The sequence below is a fragment of the Hypanus sabinus genome, unplaced genomic scaffold, assembly GCF_030144855.1.
Source record: "Hypanus sabinus isolate sHypSab1 unplaced genomic scaffold, sHypSab1.hap1 scaffold_726, whole genome shotgun sequence".
NCBI classification, from domain to species: Eukaryota; Metazoa; Chordata; class Chondrichthyes; order Myliobatiformes; family Dasyatidae; genus Hypanus; species Hypanus sabinus.
Window position 1 is genome coordinate 223371 of NW_026781577.1, and position 22903 is coordinate 246273.

General features: G+C 45.2%; 1 protein-coding gene across 1 annotated transcript; it reads right to left on the minus strand.

The window, feature by feature from the left end:
* Nucleotides 1–4379: 4379 nt before the first annotated feature.
* On the minus strand, nucleotides 4380–18529 carry LOC132389976 (gastrula zinc finger protein XlCGF57.1-like). Its single transcript, XM_059962557.1, has 3 exons — nucleotides 18310–18529; nucleotides 17708–17875; nucleotides 4380–6685 (listed from the first exon to the last, which is right to left on the minus strand). The coding sequence occupies exon 3, from the start codon at nucleotides 6289–6291 to the stop codon at nucleotides 4390–4392; it is 1902 nt and encodes a 633-aa protein (XP_059818540.1). The 5' UTR covers nucleotides 6292–6685; nucleotides 17708–17875; nucleotides 18310–18529; the 3' UTR covers nucleotides 4380–4389.
* Nucleotides 18530–22903: the final 4374 nt, after the last annotated feature.

Below are 22903 nucleotides of genomic sequence, written 5' to 3' on the forward strand. Positions count from 1 at the left end.
GCCTTTAAATTCTCTTCATTCAATATGGGAACTACACATTTCCCTTTACCTTCAATAATAATATTCAACTCACCAGCTTTGATCTCCTCATTAACTTGAAACACACCTTCGAGCACAAACACCTGGGAACTCTCACTTCCCACTATTATCAAGGTTAACCCTTTATTCACTGAACTAAGCCCATCTGACCCACAAGAACTGCATTCCTTTTCAACTGAATCAAATACCTCAGACTTTATCTGATCTCCATTACTAGGTTCAGTACCACGTGCATCCACATCTTGGACACACAGAAACGAGACATTTGCCTCTTCCAGGCTTTCAATATGCGTACCCGGTCCAAATTCTAAATTCCCCTGTTCCTCCCAGCTACTCTCTGGGCAATTCCCTTCCGGAATAAACTCAACCCCATGGGTTGAAACAACCTCATCTGCCAACTCAGCAGACTCCTTCAAGGTAAGGGTACCCTTTTCATCTAGGACTGCCCTCATTTCATCATCCGGAACACCGTTAGAATTTTCCACTTCTTCAAACAGTTCTGCCAAACCAGACAGATCATCCATGTCCAACCCTAGACATTTTAACAGCTCTGTCTGTTTCTCATCTTTATTTCGTGCCTCTAGAACTTTTCTCCTCGCTAAGGGCAGGTCTACCTCCTCTCTCTTACTCTCTTTCACTTTACTACTCTTAGTTTTACCACCCTCTAAACCCTCGTGGTACAGGGTTGGGAATAACGTCTCGGCCAACTCGATACTGGCTGGATTTAAAGTGCTCTCGTTCTCAGCTGCCTTTCTCGACATGCTGCGAGTGATCGCGTATGCGGGATAGATCTTGGAATCTGGGGCGGGGCCTCCACCGGCTGTCTCGTCAGCTTCATTGCTGACCAAACCCTACCATCGGCGAAATCATTACCCAGAAGGGCGTCCGCGTCAGTTCTCGGGAATTCTGATCGCACACCCATTTCAACTGGTCCAGAGACTAGCTCACAATTCATAATGAACCTATGCAAGGGCACCACTTCCTTCCCTTTTCCTATTCCTTTCACAGCTACCATTCCCATCTTGCGACCAAAATCCAGTACCTTATGGCTAATCAATGACAGTTCAGCCCCCGTCTCTCTCCAGATTCGCACGGGAACTGGTGGGTGTCCCTCTCTCACAGACCCGGTTCCATTTGACATACAAGTCTCAGACCCTTCTCGTACTCTGTCTACCCAGGGCTCTCTTGTCGATTTACTGATTATCACGGCACATCCAATAGGGACTGCTGCTTTCCCCTTTCCTATCTCCTTCCTCGGAGCAAAGCAGCTAGATGCAATATGTCCCCCCTTTCCATAATTAAAATAGGTCAAGCCTGGAAATCTCTGGCTGTCTTGCCTCTCCTCCCCAATCTTACCAGTAACTGCCGGCGGGAACTCTGCCTCAGCCAGCGGGCTTTCTCTATCGTTCCCACGATCTCTCTGGGAACTTTTATTCGAGGTAAACTTTGTCTTGTGGGTTAGGGCATATTCATCTGCGAACCTAGCAAATTTGGAGATGGACGTAATAGGCTTCTCATTCAAATACATCCGGATATCCTCCGAAAAACCACTTTTAAATTCTTCAATCAGAATTACCTCCCCGAGACGCCAAAAATCCTCTTCCACTATTTCTGCTGTACACCAACAATCCAAGAGCACACCCTTCTCATAGGTAAACTCGGTATACATCTGATTCCACCCTTCCTTTAGATTTCTGAACTTTTGTCTATACGCTTCAGGTACCAATTCGTAAGTACGGAGAATGGCCGCTTTTACTTAGTCATAATTCTCCGCCTCGTCCTCCTCCATAGACAACGCCACATATGCCCGTTGTGCTTTCCCTTTTAACACACTTTGTAACAACGCCACCCACTGCTCTTTGGGCCACTTCTGATACACTGCCACCTTTTCAAAAAGCAAGAAATAACTTTCAACATCCCTTTCCTCAAATGAAGGTACTAACCTCAACTCCCGACTAACATTAAACCGCTCCTCTCGGTCTGACCCTTGAGCTCTTCGCTCTTGCCTTAACTTTTCCATATCCAAGTCATTTTGCCTCTTTCTCTGCCTCCTCATTCTCTCTCTCCTTCTCGGCTCTCTCCTTTTCCTTTTTAGCTGCCTCCAGCTGTTTTAACTGAATTTCATGCTCTCTTTGCTTCTCAGCTCTGTCCTGCTCTTTTTTCACCTCTAACCCCTTTAGCTGGAGCTCATGCTCCCGTTTCACCTCTAACTCCTTTAGCTGGAGCGCATGCTCCCTTTGTTTGTCGGCTCTTTCTTTCTCCTTCTCAGCTCTGCCTTTCTCCTTCTCAGCTGCTTCCAGCTGCTTTAATTTAATTTCATATTCCAACCTTAATTTCTCAAACTATAATTGAGCCGTCCCACTAGCTGGTACCTTTTCAGGGATATTTTCCAATACCTCAACTGTAAACACAGTCTTCACAATACAATACTGAGTTATGGCCATTCGCACCTCTGGCTTTTTCATTGACAACCTCACCTCTGCGAGATTTAGCCCCTTCGCCATATTTATCAAGTCCAATTTGGTGGCCGCCTCTAGCGGTTCCAGAGTCGGGTTTTCTATAAATTCATCCACATCCATCTTTGCTGGTTTCCCGTCTGGCTACCCGTGTACCAGATGCAAGTTTGGACTCCTTTTCCCGATTCACTGGCCTCCCAATTTGATGTCAAATCTCAAGACGAGAACCCCAAGTTGTTACGTACCCCATAACTGGGTTACTTACCAGCAAAGATAGAGAGGTCCGTTGAAGTCTGATGGTACCATTTTTAACAGTATTTATTGAAAAATATACACAAAAATAATTTCAATGCAAACATACAGATAATATACGTCGTCAATACTAATTCTAAAAGCGCGGGTATAATAATAATCAATAAGAAAAAATTCTATCGTTGTCTAGGAGATAATGTATTGTCCGATGGAAATATAAAAGTCACTCAAGTTTGTGCAGGCTGCAGCCTTTTGTTGGAGTCAAGAGAGAGAGATGTTTTAAACTTGCCGGCTTTCCTTTTTATGATGTCAATCCTTCGAGAGTTCTGTTTTTGTAGTCGGTCCTTTAGCTAAGCCGTTCCGTGGAAAACTCGTCATCCGGGCAAGGATGGACAGACGGGATTTCTATCGTTTCCCTGGTGCGTCTAAAGGGGTTGTTCCCCAGACCCTCTTTTATCGTTACTCACAGGTTCTCAGATGTCAATCAGGTTGGAATGATGCAATCTCTCAGCCAGCCCCCTCAGCTCTTTCCCTGAGGGCTTCAACTAAATAGTACGGAACTCAATACACTATTCCATCTCCAAGTGACAATGACCATTTCCCGTGGCTTTGTATCGCTGAGGGGCTGGGACATTAAAAACCCCATGTGGATTCTGCGTGTCTTTCTCTCATTTCCTGGGTCTCCTGACCTGAATTCATAGCGATCTTGCGATTCTCAAAAAGGAGGGGGCTACGTTGTACCCTTCGGCCCCTCAGAGGTTGGGGCGTAACAAAATATAACTCCCAAACTATTGAGCTTGGGGGAAACAAGGCTTGAGAGTCTTGAGATGGTAAAGTATGGAAGTTCAGTTCATCCACGGAATAGGTAACGAGAGAGAGATATTTGTAATCCAGGGTAAATGTCGAGAGAAGGCAATTACGTCGAATTCCAAAGGTTCCATTGTAGTAAAATGAGAGAACAGTTGCTGTAGATTTTATGCTTCATCGTTCCAAATCCACATACGAATTATCACCGAAAGTGACTTGTCACAAGGGGTATCATCTTCAAGTGTATTATCACACCACACCCCGCCAAGCGTTAACACAAAAGTAGTCTTCACAGGATACCTTAAATCTGATCCACACCTATGGATCAAACAAGGTGACAACCACACATTCGATGCATGGTGAATCAATACTTAACCCACACTTGTGGGCATAGGAAAGCTCTAAACAGTGACTCTTGGCCACTAGTTCCCTGGTTTCGATACTTCCATTTTTCCTCCTTTAACTCCGTCTGACTCTGAGTGTCTGATTCCTCGGTTAAAACTAAACAAGCTGTGAGTGATGTAAACAAGCTGCAAGCCAGACTGATTTGCCTTCTTAATCACTCTCTCTCTTAAAATGAATGTCCTCAGCAAGCAAAAGCAAGGGATTAATAACAATGAGAACTGACTGGTGTGCCAGTAGTTGGGATGACTGAATGAATCCTTTCCAACATTCTGAGCAGGTGAATAGCTCAGAATGTGTGAACTGACTGGTGTTTCTGTAGGGTGGAGGACTGAGTGAATCCCTTCCCACAGACTGAGCAGGTGAATGGCTTCTTCCCAGTGTGAACTTTCTGGTGTCTCTGTAGGGTGGATGAATCAGTGAATCTCTTCCCTCATTCTGAGCAGATGAATGGCTTCTCCCTAGTGTGAACTCGCTGATGTCTCAGTAGGTGCGATGACCGAGTGAATGCCTTCCCGCATTCTGAGCAGGTGAATGGCTTCACCCCAGTGTGAACTCGCTGATGACTCTGCAGGTTGGATATCCGAGTGAAACCCTTCCCGCAGTCTAAGCAGGTGAACGACTTCTCCCCAGTGTGAACTCGCTGATGTCTCAGTAGGTGGGATGACAGTGTGAATCCCTGCCCACAGTCTGAGCAGGTGAACGGCTTCTCCCTAGTGTGAACTCGCTGATGTTTCAGTAGGTGGGATGACCGAGTGAATCTCTTCCCACATTCTGAGCAGGTGAATGGCTTCTCCCCAGTGTGAACTCGCTGATGACTCTGTAGGCTGGATGACCGACTGAATCCCTTCCCACATTCTGAGCAGGTGAATGGCTTCTCTCCAGTGTGAACTCGCTGATGTACCTTCAGTTGGGATGAGCAAGTGAATCCCTTCCCACATTCTGAGCAGGTGAACGGCTTCTCCCCAGTGTGAACTCGCTGGTGTATCAGTAGGTGAGATGACATAGTGAATCCCTTACCACATTCTGAGCAAGTGAACGGCTTCTCCCCAGTGTGAAGTTGCTGATGACTCCGCAGGTTACTTGACTGAGCGAATCCCTTCCCACAGACTGAGCAAGTGAACGGCTTCTTCCCAGTGTGAACTCGCTGGTGTTTCACTAGAGTCGATTCCAAAGTGAATCCCTTCCCACAGTCCGAGCAGGTGAATGGACACTCCTTGGTGTGAAATCGCTGGTGAGCCTTTAGGTCAGATGACTGAGTGAATCTCTTCCCACAGTCTGAGCAGGTGAATGGCTTCTCCCCAGTGTGAACTCGCTGGTGACACTGTAGGGTGAATAACCGTGCGAATCTCATCCCACAGTTCGAGCAAGTGAACGGCCGCTCCCCGGTGTGAACTCGCTGGTGTGTCATCAGGTTAGATGAGGAAGTGAATCCCTTCCCACAGTCTGAGCAGGTAAACGGCCTCTCCCCAGTGTGAACTCGCTGATGAACCTTCAGTTCAGCTGACTTAATGAATCCCTTCCCACAGTCTGAGCAGGTGAATGGCCTCTCTCCAGTGTGAACTCGCTGATGAACTATCAGTTCAGTTGAGTTAATGAATCCCTTCCCACAGACTGAACAGGTGAACGGCCACTCCCCAGTGTGAACCACCTGATGTACCTTCAGGTTAGATGAGAAAGTGAATCTCTTCCCACAGTCTGAGCAGGTGAACGGTTTCTCCCTGGTGTGAACTCGCTGGTGTACCTTAAGTGTCGATGAGAAAGTGAATCCCTTCCCGCATTCTGAGCAGGTGAATGGCTTCTCTCCAGTGTGAACTCGCTGATGACTCTGCAGGTTGGATAACTGAGTGAATTCCTTCCCACAGACTGAGCAGGTGAACAACTTCTCTCCAGTGTGAGATTGCTGGTGTCTCTGTAGGCTGGATGAATGAGTGAATCCCTTCCCACATTCTGAGCAGGTGAACGGTTTCTCTCCAGTGTGAACTCGCTGATGACTCAGCAGGCTGGATGACGAAATGAATTTCTTCCCACATTCTAAGCAGATGAATGGCTTCTCCCCAGTGTGAACTCGCTGATGACTCCGCAGGCTGGATGACGAAGTGAATTTCTTCCCGCATTCTAGGCAGATGAATGGCTTCTCCCCAGTGTCAACTTGCTTATGATTCTGCAGGTAGGATGACCGAGTGAATCCCTTCCCACAGACTGAGCAGGTGAATGGCTTCTCCCCAGTGTGAACTCGCTGATGTACCTTTAGGTCAGATGACCGAGTAAATCCCTTACCGCAGTCTGAGCAGGTGAATGGCTTCTCCCTTGTGTGAACTGACTGGTGAGCCATTAGGTCAGATGACCGAGTGAATCCTTCCCCAGAAATTTAGCAGATGACCAGCTTCTGACTGGTGGGTCCACAGGTGGGATGACAGACTAAATATTTTTTTTACACACAGAACAGGTGAATGACCTTGCCCAATGTGAACTTACTGATGTACCTTCAGTTGAGATGACTGACTGAATCCATTCCCACAGCCTGAGCAGAAGAATGGGCTCTCCCCTGTGTAAAATAATGGAGGTGCCAGTTGGTCAAATGACTGAGTGAATCCTGCCCCGTAGTCTGATCAGATAGGAAGGTTGATTGAATCCCTTGCTTCACCTCTTAAATATCTAGACAGAGACAGCAAAACTGGTGTGCCATGTTTGAGCTTCTGGGAGACAAATTCCTTCTCATTTTTAACCTGTAAAAAGATTTACAAAATGCATCAACGGGAGTAGGACAACACTTCAGATGAGATTACTTGAGTTGCCAAGGTTTGATCCAGCATCACACTGTTATAGTGAGGTTCCACCCAAGTTGGACAGAGAAATCAACTTCTAACTGGGCACAGTGCTGGTATCTGGAATAACCATCAATTCCCTGATGCTCTTCTTGTTTCTATAGGAATGGGGCATTTCTGCCATCTCAAATCTGTGACCTGGCTCAGTTTGGCTCTCTCCATTGGTATTATTCCCTGTTCCTGCTGAGCTGCATGGGTGCCTGGCCACACAGTAACTGAAACATTCTCACACAAATAGTCTTTCTTAATGGGCAGCTGGAATTTTCCCATATGTATTATTAACTTAAAGTGCCACAGTTTTAATGCCTTATAAAAATTTCCTGCTGAGAAGAATAGTTGGTCCACACAGCTGTTCAATGGACACAGAGTGAATCTTTGAATTATTTCAGGCCCTTGCAGAAAAGTACCAACACAGAAACAGGCCCTTTGGACAATCTAGTTTGTGCTAAACTATTTAAACTGCCCACTCCCACAACCCTACCATTCAGGTACCTACACAAACCTCCTTAAATTCAGCTCGAATTCTCCACTTGTGTTGGCTGCTCATTCCACACCCAGATAACCATCTGTGTGAAGAAGTTTCCCCTCACATTTCCCCTTAACATTTCACCTTTCACCCTTAACCCATGGCTTCTGGTTGTAGTCGCACACCATCTCCGTGGTAAAAGCCAGCTTGCATTTAGTCTATCTATGCCCCTCTATCACAATCAAATCTCCCCTCAATCTTCTACATTCCAAGGAATAAAATCCTATCCTGTTCAATCTTTCCTTGTTACCAAAGTCGCCCAGACCTGGCAACATCCTTGTGAATTTTCTCTGAACTCTCAGAACCTCTTTTACAACTTTCATGTAGGTAGGTGACCAACACTGCACAAAATATTCCAAATTAGGCCTCACCAATACCTTCTACAAGTCAACATAACATCTACCTACTGTTGATAGTGCTTTGGTTCATGAAGGCCGATGGGCCGAAATCTTTCTTTCCATCTCTATCTAACTGTGGCACCACTTTCAGTGAATTACGGACTTGTATTCCCAGGTCCCTTTCTTCTACAACACTCCTCAGTGCCCAACCAGTCAAATACAACACCTCACTCTTGTCTGCATTGAATTTCATTTTCCATTTCGCAAACCATTTTTCCAGCTGGTCCAGGTCGCACTATAAGCCATGATCATCTTCCTTGCTGTCCACTACACCCCAATCTTGTTGTCATCAACAAATTTACTGATGCAGTTAACCACAGTAATCCAGATTACTGATATAGATGACAAACAACATCAGATCCAGCACTGATCCCTATGACACACAACTGGTCAAAGGGTTCCAGTCAGAGAGGTAACCATCTGCTACCATACTCTGGCTTCTCCCAAAGACAGTGTCTCGTCCAATTTACTATCTCATCTTGAATGTTGAGTGACTGAACCTTCTTGACCAACCTCCCATATAAGACTTTGTCAAGTGCCTTGCCGAAGTCCATGTAGACAACATCCACTGCCTTGCCTTCATCCACTTCCCTGATAACTTCCTCGAGACTCTATAAGATTGGTTAGACATGACCTACCATGCACAAAGCTATGCTCTCCATCCTTAATCAGTCCACATCGATCCAAATACTTATATATCCAGTTCCTGCACATATGTTAGAATAACTTTCCCCCTACTGATGTCAAGCTTACCAAGGTACAATTTCTTAGTTTATTTTTAGAGCCTTTCTTGAACAGCAGAACAACATTGGCTGTCCTCCAATCTTCCAGTACCTCACCTGTCACTAAGGATGATTTAAATATCTGTGCTTGGGCCCCTACAACTTCTGCACTTGTCTTCCACAGGGTCCGAGGGAACAATTTGTCAGGCACTGGGGATATATTTCTGGTAATTTTCCTTCATACGGCAACAAGATTACCTCTGTAATCTGTACAGTGTCCATGAAGCTGATGCTACTTTGCCTCACATCTACAGACTCTGTGTCAATCTCCTGAGTAAATACGAATGCAGAAAAAATCTCCCCAATCTATTTTGTCTCCTCATATGGATTACCATTCTGATCTTGCAAAGGATTAATTTTTTCCCTTGCAATTTTTTGCACTTAACATATCTGCAGAATCCATGCCTTCTTTCATCAGTGTTCACTTGAATTTCCTGTATCTCATAAGTAGCCCATTTGTTCCTATCTGCCTGTATGCACCTCCTTTTTATTGATCTGGGAGTGATCAAAACACTATCAAAACAAAGGGATGATACAGCTGCATGTTGGGGGGTGGGGGTAAGTGGGGTTAAACTAAATTTGCAGGGGGAATGGATGCCTGAATAACAGAACAGATAGTGGAGGGGTTTTGAAGACAGGTGTTGTTCAGAACTCAGACAAAGTCAGGAATGAAAAACATTGAGCATGATGCAGTGAATATGCTGAGCCCTGTATATCTCAATGCAAGGTGCATGATAGCAAAGGTGGATGTGTTCAGGGAATGGATCAACACCTGGAATTAAGACACTAGGATCTGGCAACTGTGGACTGGGACAGGCTGCTTTATGGCAAAGGTGTGCTTGGTCAGTGGGAGGCCTTCAAAGTGAAATTTTGAAAGTACAAAGTTGGTATGTGTTTGTCAGAATAAAAGGTAAAGATAGAAACTGCAGGGAACCTTGGATTTCAAGATATATTGAGACACTGGTGAAGCACAAAATGGAGTTGCATAACAGGGATCGGCAGGCAGGTTCTTTTGAAGTGTAAAAAATACAAGAGAACACATAAGAGATAAATCAGGATGGCTAAGAGAAGGATGGCTAAGAGAAGACATGAGGTTGCCCTTGCAGAAAAGATTAATCATCAAGGACTCCAGGGATAGATTAAGAGCAAAAGGATTGTAAGGCACAAAGTTGGTTCACTGTAAGACCAGAATGGCAATCCACGTATGGAACCAAAGCAGATGGGGGAGATCTTAAATATGTTTTCATCTCTATTTACTCAGGAGATAGACAAAGGTTCTATTGGAGTGTGAAAAAGCCACATTAAAATCATGGACACTGTACAGATTAAAGAAGAGATGTTATTTCACTGTTCAACATAGAACATTGAGCATTGAAATCTACATCATATTCCAGGCCATTCAGCCTACAACATTGTGCCAACCACGTAACTTACTCTAGAAACTGCCTAGAATTTCCCTAGCAAATAGCCCTCTATTTTTCTAAGCTCCATGTGCCTATCTAAGAGGCTGTTAAAACACCCTATTGTATCTGCCTCAACCACCGCTGCTGGCAGTGGATTACACGCACGCACTATTTTCTAGGTAAAAAATTTACCCTTGCCATCCCCTCGGTAGCTATTTCCAAGCACCTTAAAGCTATGCCCTCTCGTGTTAGCCATTTCAACCCTGGGGCAAAAACCTCTGACTATCCACACGATCAATGCCCTTCATCACTTTATAAACCTAAAAAAGTCTCTGAGCATTAGAAAGTAAGTTTGCTTTGAGGATCTGTTAGAATTATGAGGGTATAGATAGGGTAAATGCAAACAGCTTTTTCCGCTGAGGTTGGGTAGGATGACAACCAGAGGTCATGGGTAAGTGGGGAAGGTGAAAATTTAACGGTACCATTTGGGAAAGCTCTCTAATGAAATGGTCATGAGAGTGTAGAATGAGATGCCAGCAAAAGTGGTGAATATAAGCCCGGTTTCAACAATAAGAGAAGTTTGATAGGTACTTGGATGGTAGGGGCATGAAGGGTGATTGTCCCAGTGTAGGTAGTTGAATTAGACAGCTTAAATGTGTTCTCGGCATTGACTAGGTGGGCCAAATAGCCTGTTTCTCTACTGAACTTCTCCATGTTTCTATGACAGAGAAGCTGGCCAAACTTGTAAGGGGAAAGGTAGCAGTGACAACAGAGCAGCAATGGCTGGAGTTTCTGGGAGCAATTCGGCAGCTGAGTGATCAATGCAGCCCAATGAAGTGGAAGCATAGGAAAGGCAGGAGAACACAACCATGGCTAAAATGAGAAGCCAAAGCAACATAAAAACCAAAGAGAGAGCAAACAACCAAGAGCAAAAACTATTGGGAAGCTTTTAGAAACCAACAGAAGATGACAAAAAAAAAAGTTAGATGAGCTCGCATGGATTTATGATTTGTAGTCATTAATGAGTCTTGGTAGCACTCAACAGTCTGAGGCATTCAGAAGAATAAAATATCCGGGGCCTCAATATCTCTTGAAAACCAAGTTTCCCTGCATCAGTTACCTTTCAACTTTTATTTTGACAGACACATACAAACTCAACACCCTCAAAATTTCACTTCTGAAGGCCTCACACTTACCAAGTACTCCTTTGCCAGAAAACAGCCAGTAACAAACCACACTTATCAGATCCTTTCTGATACCATCAAAATTGACCTTTCTCCAATTTAGAACATCAATCCATGGTCCAGACCTCTCTTTTTCCATATTTACTTTTGATTCTCATGGCATTACGATCACTAATTTCTGTCATCAGCCCTGGATCATTTCCTAACAGCTTATTGCACACTTCTACGTTGGGAATCCTACGCACTGATTAAGGGCACATTTGACAAACTTTACCCCATCTAGTCCTTTTACATTATGGGAGTCCTAGTCAATATATGGAAAGTTAAAATCACTTACTGCATCAACCTTTGTTTCTTGGCATGGTCTGCAATCTCTCTAAAAACTTGTTCCTCTAAATCCCTCAGACTATTGGGTGCAACAAAGTCCCAATCATGGCTACAATATCATAATTCCCTGCCCTGAGCTCATCTGGCTTTCCTACGATGCTTCTTGCTTTATGATATACACAGCTCAGCACATTCATCGCACCATGCTCAGCCATTTGATTGCTGATTCCATCTGAGGACTGAACAACATCTGACCAAGCCTTTAAAGGCGGGAATCTGTCCCCCCAGTTTAACTCCCTACTGCTCCAATACTTACCAACTAAGTTAGCCAACATGATTAAAACAAATAACATGGATGGTCTGACAATGACCAAAATCGAATGTGACGAGCTTTAACATATTGTTGGGACCTGACTTTCAAATCCCAATCAACCCTGAAGGGAACTAATATTAAAGGTGAAGATGTTCAGTGGGAAGAAGGACACAAGAGGGCGATATCTGGGGATCAGAAATGGGAAGAAAAACCTACCAAGAGACAGGTGGGGACAACAACCCGTTTTCAAATTAACAAGCTAGGATGCTTCCTGCTGTGAGTACCATCCCTCAGGAAGAGCCCAACGGAACATTGCAAGTTGCTGGAATTCCAATTCCGTTTATGATTGATATGCCGGCAACCACAGCCACTCTCAATCAGGAAGTAATATCGGAAAATGGATTCCAGCTATCAAACACTACAATCACTCTGTCTGGGTTCGAAGGCACGGAACGCACGTATTCACATACACAGCCACTGCAGGTGGAATTCCAGGGGGATTGAGTAAAGCCAGTATTATTTGCCCCTCTAGGGACAAAGTTCCCAGTCACGTTAGAGCAGTTAAAGGAAGAGAGAACATTGTACTACTGGCCGAAGTTCCGGATTTCCTTTGGTGACAAACAGGGCAGGTGGTTCCCCATACACCATGAGGGTTTGCCTTGGGTTCAAGCCAAAGAGCCTAGGGTTCCTTGCCTACACCCTGATGAAACAAGCCTCCAGCACCGAGGGAGGCTGGCCAGACTTGGCCGCATGCCAACTCTGATACTGGAAGGACTCAGGTGAAGACAGGACATCTGGTAAGACACTCTTTTAATATTGACTGAACCCAAGAGGCTGTACCCCATCTTTGCACAATTTCAGGCCATGAAATTGGCCTTGCTTGTTAATTTCTAAAACTGCCCCCCATCTGGATCACCATGAAAAGAGGACAGAGATTCCCATCCATTCTGCTATATCCCCTCAAGCCCGAGGCAATGTTTTATGAGAATGGAAGCCCTTTTGTGGATCCAGCAGGGAAACAATATTCTGGTGATGCGATAGTAACTGACAGTAAAGTAATTGAGCGGGATTCTTTTGAAACAGCCGTCTCATCCAGAAGCCTGAGCTGTTTGCTCTGACTTGTGCCTGTATCCGAACAACAGATAAAAGTGAGAACAATTACACGGACTCCCGTTATGCATTTGGAGATGTACATGACTACCGGGCTCTCTGGGAACATGGGGATTCCTGACTTGCTCTGGCCACCCCATTAGTAATGCCACCTTTGTAAACAACTTACTCACTGCTCCGCAGCTACCTTGAGTTCTGGCCATTATTAATGTGCGGCCCACACCCGCATGTCCAAACAGGTCACTAAACCCAATGCTTTAGCAGATTACACAGCGAAAAGTGCTGCACAATCCTCGATAGTTGTAGTCTCCTCGGGTTCCCATCAAGCAATCCTCCATGACTCAGGCAGAACAAGTTTGCCAGACATGCGAGAGTTACGTACTTCTCAGGGGGACACCTGTGAGGAGGAGTGCAAGCTGTGGTCCCAGATGGGGTGCCAGAAAGACCCCGACCCAGGTTTTTGGATCACCACAGTGGGACAGGTTTGTGTTCCTACACAGTTTTTACCTATATTGGTCAATTATGTACACACCTGGAAAAGGAGGGATTGGTTGCTAACCTGCACCCTGCACACCGGGTACGACTCCCTTGACCATGTTCGTGTCTACAAGTTGATGTTACTGAATTGCCTAGAGTACATTGCTATAGATACTGCTTAGTTATTATAGATGCATTTCATAGATGGATTGAAGCTATTCCAACTACCAATAATACTGTTATGACTGCTGTGAAGGTATTATTACGGGATATAATTCCCAGGTATGGCCTGCCAGAGATGCTGAGCTCTGACAATGGCCCACACTTCGTGGCGAAAGCAAGCGAAGGGGTGTGTAACAAACTAGCTATCAAGCAACAATTCCACTCTGTACACCACCCACGGGCCGCTGGCTTATTGTAAAGTGTCAATGGCGCTCTGAAGAGTAAGTTGGCCAAACTAACAGCGGAGACTGGACTCACTTGGTTGAAGGTCCTACTGTTAGACCTATTCCACATGAGGGTCACCCCACAGGGGAAATCAGTGTTGTCACCAGCTGAAATCATTTATGGACGGCCCATGAGGACACCCTGTGGACCAAGACCTTGTGCACCATTGTTCTCAGAAAGTCTACCAGGTAAATTGGATATGCATACCCTAGGGGAAGAGATGGGGAAATGCATATGCCAACTAAACAAACTTTTCCAAGCATTACATTCACAGGTACGATTGGCTTACAAGGAAGAGAACTACCACGCAGAGAGGAGTGACTATCCCACCCAAGAACCTGGGAATTTTGACCTGACCAAGAACTGGGATTGAGGGAAACTCAGAACTCGGTGGAGAGGAGCATATTAGGTGTTACTGACCACTCCACGGCTCTGAGACTGAAGGGGCAATCTCGGTGGATATATCGAACAGACTACAAACGTGTTACTGAAGGAACTGAGTAGAAGGGCTCTCTCGGAATAAAGGAAAATGTATTGGTTGATAGTGGTGTGTCGAACCTCGAGGTTTCTTGCCATGGACTGTCATTTTAAGAGAGAGTGCCTGAGTGACGTCATCCGCCAGCTTTCTCGGCTGCTGTTTTATTCTTACTGAGGGAGAGGGAGGGGTGGAACTATTTGACTCTGCAGCGTGTTTACACTTGCTCACAGCTTGTGTTTACATAGCTTGCAGTTTGCTTTATTTAAGCAAGGACAGTCAGAGACGGACAGTCAGACGGAGAGAAAGAAAGAGGATGGAAGGTTCGAAACAAAGGACCTAGTGGCCGAAGTTCGCTGTTTGAACCCTCCTGTGCCCACAGAACAATACTGAATGTGTGATTGTCACTTTGTTTGATCCACTGGAGTGGATCTTTATGTTTGGCAGTGTCCTGTGAAGACCACTTGTGCCAACCCTTGCCTGGGGGTGGTAACTCACTGGTACAGGGTACCCCGTGACAAATCACTGTTGGTGATAATTCCTATAATCCATATGGGGATTTTGATGGAGTATCCCGTGGCTACAACTTTTGTTAACCCTTAACTGGATTTGGGTGCGTTATCTGGTGACCACTTGTGAGAAAGTTATTCTGTGGAAATCACTGTCGGTAATACTTTGTGTGTTGGATCTGGATTGAGAGTACCTTGTGGAATCTACCTGTGTGTTAACCCTTGCCTGGGTGGTAGTTCCCTTTGAAGACGGTACCCCTGTTATCAGCTAGTTTTGGTGATAATTCAAATGTGGATTTGGAACGAAGACGGATAAGATCTTCGGCGACTGTTATCCTGTTTTATCACCGTGGAACTTGTGGAATTGGAAGCAATTGCCTACTCTCGACATTCACCTTGGATTACAAATATCTCTCTTTCATCATTTATTCGGGGGATGAGCTGAACTTTCATACTTTACCATCTTCAGACTCTAAGCTTGGTATTCCCTGAGCTCAATGGTTTGGGAGTTATATTTACACATATGTATACACATAACACTGTTAACCATAGAACACTACAGCACAGTACAGGCCCTTCAGCCCTTCATGTTGTGCCGACCCATATAACCCTTAAAAAATATACTAAATCCACACTACCACATAACCCTCTATTTTTCTTTCATCCATGTGCCTGTCCAAGAGGCTCTTAAATAGCCCTAATGTTATAGCCTCCAACACCATCCCTGGCAAGTCATTCCAGGCACCCACAACCCTCTGTGTAAAAAAACTTACCACTGATGTCTCCCCTAGACTTCCCTCCCTTAATTTTGTACATATGCCCTCTGGTGTTTGCTATTGCTGCCCTGGGAAACAGAGACTGACTATCCACCCTGTCTATGCTTCTCATAATCTTGTAGACCTCTATCAAGTCCCCTCTCATTCTTCTACTCTCCAAAGTGAAAAGTCCCAGCTCTGCTAACCTTGATTCATATGACTTGTTCTCCAAACCAGGCAACATCCTGGTAAATCTCCTCTGCACCCTCTCCATAGCATCCACCTCCTTCCTATAATGAGGTGACCAGAACTGAACGTAATACTCTTAAAGTGCAGTCTCACCAGAGATTTGTAGAGTTGCAACATGACCTCTCTACTCTTGAACTCAATCCCCCTGTTAATGAAGCCTAGCATACCATAGGTCTTCTTAACCACCGTATCAACCTGTGCAGCAACCTTGAGGGATGTATGGATTTGAACCCAAAGGTCCCTTTTGATTGTTTTGATTAAGTTGTTATAGTATAAGTAGATACAAATAAAGATAGTGGTGTTAATATCAAAACCAGACTCCATGTCTGGTCTATAGCTGCTGGTTCAATTAAATTGTTACAGGTATGTAACACTGGTATTCGTGTTTATGTCTTTGAGAGGGATCACCCCAGCATCCAGGGTCCCCATGTTAACACATTTCTGTATCTCTGTCACACCGATGCCGAACAGGTAGTACTAGGGGCCTGCTGGGTTTGTGCCGAAATTCTGCAGCATAGTAAAACTATGACTCCAATGTCAGTAATCCTGCTCAACCAGAGTGAGGAACTCTCAGCCTGGGCTTTCACAAATAACGCCAGGGGAAGAGAGATGAGGAACTGGGGTCCAGTCAGAGATGACTGTGGCTGTCAGTATTCTGAGGGATGGTATCTCAGGCTCCCACCAAACACAACTTCCTAGACTGGGAAACATGCATCCTGACCATACTTGCAGGTGCCCAGCAGCGGAGAGGAACAACTGAGACTGAGTGATTTTGGATGATCCCTTTTCTCTCCTATGGAGTAGCCAGGAATCCACCAAAGATAATCAATTTGGCTACAGCACTTGAGGAGCTGGCCACAATACTGCAGGGGCTCTGACAGAAACACAGGCCCAAGAAAACAGACAATTCCACTGAAACGAGTGCAATCCAGCAAACAGTCGTACAGAATCATTTGGCTTTAGATTTTATCCTCACTGAGAAAGGGGGAACCTGTGCTATTAGTGACATAGAATGCTGCACCTATATCCCTGATGAGTCTACCAACATTACATCCCTTTCCGAGCACACTGCCAGGGAGATTGATAGCATCAAGAAAGTAGGGCAGGATTTACACAGGTTCACCGAAGGGTCGAAATGTTAGTATTTGAAGGCCTGTTTGGTAATATGTGAGGCATGATATTGCATTATGGCTTAATAGTTGTGCACATCATTGTTATATTTAATGTTGTGCACTGTTTTTATCCATTGATAAGTCAATGTTGTACACGGTTGCTTTCTCTGTGAAAAAATTACTGCTTGATCATGTAATGATCAAAAGGAGGGAGTGGTGAACTATGTAAAAGGGTTAACACTTCCTTAAACAATAGCCGCCTGTTCTTCTGAAAGACATTCCTGATGATCAGCCAAAGTACTAAGCCTTGCTGAGCCACATTTCTTCTTGAGGGTAGCTAGCTAGGGTTTCTGGATGTTTATCTGAATTGTGCACTCATGCGTAGAGATAGGACAGCTTCAATCTGTCCTGTGTGTGTAAGCCGTTATGACTATTTTGTAATTTATCTTAAGGGGCTGTAATATAGTAAATAACCAGCCTGCCTTGTGTGGTGGGTATCTGGGTACCTGTGGTGTAAGGGGAATTGTTAGTCAGTTAGTGGATTGGGCGGGAACAGTCACAGACTGTTCCTGTTTGAACGACTAACTGAGTAAGTCCCTGGTGCTTGGAGTAAAGAGTTTGTATTTATATGGTCTTTGAGTGACTTTTTCCAGATTCGACTTCCACAGAATGGCAGTGGTTTTAAAGGGCTGGGCTGCTGGAAGCACATTACCAGACCTGGAGTGATTGCAACTGGATCTGACAGAGGCATAACTGGTTCTTCTGGGCACATTCAGTCTCCCTCCAACTATTTCTCACCTTCCTTTGTACAGGTATGTAATGTCTAAAGGACTGTGTTTGAGTAAATGAGACTCACCAAACTTTCTCCTGACTGAATCACTGGAATCTCCGAGTCAGATGGATTCTCTTCAGTTGATGCTCTCAATCCTCGGGCTGGTTCACTTGTTGATGTTCCCTCATCTTCAGTCGTGGTTTGCTTCCAGTTGGGTTTTTTATACCAATAAATCTCTCACCGCAGGTCTAACTTTAACATGAAAAATAATGAAGCACATTGACAATAGTAAGGAGAACCAAACATTTCTGCTTAATGCTACTAAGAGCAAAACTCATTGAAATTTAAATGTTGAATATAATGATCTCAGTGAACAATCTTTTATTGTCCCTCACACTTCACAAAAAGATATGGGAGAAGAAGGAGCCATCATTCAGTCATGGTAAGACACAAGACACAGGAACAAAATTAGTTGATTCGATCAATCTGGTTTGCCCACCATTCAACCATGGCTGATTTTCATTCCAACACCATATTCCTGCCTTCCTCCTGTAACCCTGAAGCTACTTAGCAATCATCAATATATTAATCTCTGTCATAAACATAACCAAATGGCAGCCTCAACTACCCTCTGCAGCAACAAATTCCACAGATCAGACATCCTTTGGCTGAAGAAATTTTCTCACCTCAATTTTAAAGGGAAGCGTCTTTATTCTGAGCCTGTGCTGTCAGATCACAGACTCTCCGTCTAATGGAAACATCCTCTCCATGTCCACTGTATCCAGGCTTTCCAGCATTCGGTAGGTTTACTTAACCATACATCCCTCCACAAACCCCACTGTCCCTCTGAACTCCATTGAGCACAGGTCCACAACCATCAAATGCTCCTCATACATAAAGCCGATCATTCCTGAGATTATTCTTGTAAACCTTGTTCGCAACACACCACGTGATCGTGCGTCACAAAGCGGAGGGCGGGGCCGATCTGCGGCGCACAGTCTCACGTGACCTGTTGGCGGGACTCCCCTTTCAGTGCTGAGAAAATAGACAGCCTGGGCTCCTGGTTTGGATCGCTTAATGCAGATTCCGTGAACCCGATACATTTCTGACGAGCCCAGATAACTGGGTACTAAATGAGTAATAGGCCCTCATTTCGGGGCTCAAGGCCAACATCGGATCTCCCCGCCCGGGATCGGTCTCAATACTCACCGATTCTTCGGCTCGCAGACAGTGATCCCGAATCCGCAGAACGCAACCCACCTGGAGACTGTGAGCATGTGCAAAGATATAGGCGCATCATCCGGAGGGCGGGCCTTGGAAGCGACGCAGAGTTGCAGCTCATCTGTGGTTAAATGGGAGGGGCAAATCGGATCACGTGACTCCTCCTCGCGCGCGCGCGCTCTCTCTCTCTCTCTCTCTCTCTCTCTCCACCCACCCCCCCACCCCCTTCCCGGGGCAGTGACTCCAGCTGTCCATTACTCTTTGGAAAGAAGCAAACATGCCACTCACATCTCCTCTCACCCTAAATGTATTAGACATTTCACCCCCAGGAAAAATATATCGTTTGTCCACTCTATTTATTCCTCTCGTAATCCTATAAATGTCCATCCAGTCTCACCCCAGTCTGCGCCGCTCTGGAGTAAACAACACAAGTTTGTGCAACCTCTCGTTACAGCTCATGCCCTCTAATCCAGGCAATATCCTGGTAACCCGCTTCTGCGCCCTCTCCAAAGCCCCGACATCCTTGTGAGAATGGGGGCGACCAGAACTGTATGAAATACTTCAGATGTGGTCTAACTAGTTTTATAAAACTGTGTTACGAACTGTTACGTTTTAGAGACGAACCAGCAGCAATAGAGTTCACACTGGAGTCTGGTTTTGATGTTAAAACCACTCTCTTTATTAGTATCTACTTATAGTAACAACGAAATAAAGGAAAGGTAACAGTGTTATGTGTGTATATGTGTAACTATAACTCTAAACTATCGAGAATGAGGGAACAAAGCTCAGAGTCTTGAGATGGTAAAGTAGGAAAGTTCAGTAATCCCCGGAATAAATGATGGCAGAGAGATATTTGTGTTCCACGGTGAAACGTAGAGAAAAGGCCGTTACTTCGACATAACCGTCATCGAAAATTTTATCCGTTGAATCTGTCCATATACGAGTTATCAGCGAAAGTGACCTGTCACAGGAATACCGTCTACCAGGGGTTACCGTACAACATACCCAGGCAAGGGTTAACACAAGGGACAACCATACACGTTCGTTGTGGTTCTGTGCACCAATGATCAACTCACTCTTCTGGGCATAGGAGAGTTCCAAGCCACAGCTGCAACAAACTGAAGCTATCAGCTTTTCCAGTCTCTCCTTCTCTCTTTAGACTGGCCGACTGCCTGTCTGCAGATCTCTCTCTCTCTCATGGTTAATCCACAGTCAGCGCTGTCAGCCTGTGACTGACGACATAGTCCCGCCTCCTCACGCCGGCGCTCTTAAAGAAACAGTCACAGAACGGCTCGTAACGGCTGCAACACAACTTCCCGACTTTTGAACTCAATGCTTCAACTAATGACAACCACGCCATTTGCCTTCTGAACCACCCGATCAATCTGTGCAGTCTCTTTCAGGGAGCGATGAACTTGGATGAACTGATCATCAACAGAGTTCAGGATTTTGCATTTAACAGTGTACTCATTGTCTCATACATTCCAGCTACCGAGTTTCCGAGATTATCATCACTAATCAAATCTCACTGAGATTTCTCAGGTCCTGTTGAATTTATTGCCAAGTGCACAAGTACGGGAAGGTACAGGTACAGAGAATCACTGACTTGTGGCAGCATCACAGGCAAGTACATTCAGATAACACACGGAACAAACAATGATACGATTCTCTGTCAGTAACAATCTATTATCTATAAATATGTCATTATCCGTATTTTAAATACAATACGTTCTGTCATATTCAATATTAAAATGTGCAATAACGGACTTGGAAATGTTGAATTTGGTCCCTGTTTCCATTCCTCCTGTAATCCACCACCAGCTCCTTTGTTTTTGTCACAATGAGGGAGAGATTGTTATCTTGACACCACTGTGTCGGGATGATGACTTCTTCTCTGTGGGCTGTCTCGTTATTATTTGAGATTAGGCCAGTCAGTGCAGTGTCCTCACATATTTAATAAACTGATTGGAGCTGTGGGTGGCGACACAAGTCATGGATATACAGAGAGTAAAGGAGGGGGCAAGGAGACACCCCTGTGGGGTATGTGTGCTGAGGGTCAGAGAGACAGAGGTGAGGGAGCCCATTCTCGCGATCTGACAGGAAGTCCAGGATCCAGCTGCACAAGACAGGGTGAAGGCCGAGGTCTCTGAGCTTCTTGTCGATACGTCACGTCTTCGTATGGCTACTGCTCTGCCCATGACTGGAAGGAACTGCAGAGAACTTTGGTGCGCAGAGAACATCAGAGAAACAAGCCTCCCCTCAATGGACTCTTCCTACACTTCCCCTGCCTCGGAAAAGCAGGCCATGTACTCAATGATCCTCACAACCTGGACATTCTTGCTGCAAACCCGCTCCCCCATCGGGGAAGAGACACAAAAGCCTTAAAGCGTGTACCACCAGGCTCAATGTCGGCTTCCTGTCTGTGGTTATAATCCAAATGAATGGTCTTCAGTCCGATAAAATGGACTTAACCTCACAATGTAACTCGACGTGACCCTGCACCAGCTGTCTATCTACACTGCACTTTCTCTGCAGCCATAATGCTTTGTTACAGTTATTGTTTTGTCGTATATCAGCTCAATGTACTGTCGTAATATATTGATCTGTGTGGATGGTACGGCAGGCAAGATTTTCACAGTAGCTCGGTACGTGATAAGAAAAAAACGAATTCCCCATTTTAACTGTGTGGAAATATTAGACAGACTGAGCGTCTGCTTTGGAACCTCAGGAGGAAACTTAACTGAACTGTTGTCATTTCTGAGGAATGCAAATAAATAGAAAAGGCTTCAATCTCGCATTACGATCTGCGGTAACTGGGATCAGGTGACCGGTGATCAGTTTACCACCGACAGATGCCGGGGGGGGGGGGGTGGGGGGACATAATAATCAGAAAGTCCCTAGTCGCAGCCGGATAAATAAAATGTGATATCAGTAGGTGTGTGGTGCATGACAATACACAACAGGTGCCGGAGTAGGCCATTCGGCCCTTCGAGCCTGCACCGCCAGTCAATGTGACCATGGCTGATTATCCACAATCAGTACCCCGTTCATACCTTATCCCCGTATCCCTTGACTCCGCTATCTTTAAAAGCTCTACTTAACTCTTTCTTGAAGACATCCAGGGAATTGGCCTTCACTGCCTTCTGCAGCAGAGTATTCCATAGATCCACATCCCTGTGGGTGAAAATTTCCTGAACTCCATTCTAAATAGCCTGCCGCTTATTCTTAAACTGTGGCCTTTGGTTCCGGACTCCCCCAACATTGGGAACATGTTTCCTGCCTCCAGTGTGTCCAATCCGTAAATAATTTTATCTGTTCCAATCAGATCCCTGCTCATCCTTCTAAGAATGTGAAGAAGATAGACAACCTGAGCAAAGTCACAAACTGATGAAGGGGAGGAATGGTCCATTTTGATACAGAGGGAAGCGGAGAGTTTGATATTGTTCCTGATGCCGGAACTGTAGCCAGTTAGAAGATGAAATCTTGTTCCTCCAAATTGTTTTGAGCTGTGACAGAGTTTTTTTTTTTATCAGAAGACACCATGGAGACTAAAATTATCTGAGTTGAAATGTCCTTCACCCACTGACGTGCTTTGTAACGTTTTAACAGTGTAGAGAAGTCAAAGGATTTGTGTATGGGAATCTCAAACACAACAGCACGTTAGTTCCGCTGTATCTGTCAGTTCGCCAGTACTTGAATGCCACCGATCCTTGAATGTGGAGGCAGAGATGTTGGGGACGACAGCGCCCCACTCGCTGCAAGGAGAGCCCGAACACGTGTCCATGTCCGTGATCTGATTTGATACATTGCCATGACTTGATAGCAGTGTGACGTCATTCACTGACGAAAGGTCTCGGCCCGAACGTTGACTGTTCGTTTCAACGGATGCTGCCCGACCTGCTGAGTTCATCCAGCTTGTTTGTACGTGTTGAAGTCATTCACTGGCTCTCATTTTGGAAGGGATTCAGTCGGCCATCGCAGATACACCAGCAGCTTCGCCCTGGGAAGCGGCCGTTCACCTGCTCCGTGTGTGTGAAGAGACTCATTCAGTTAACCCAC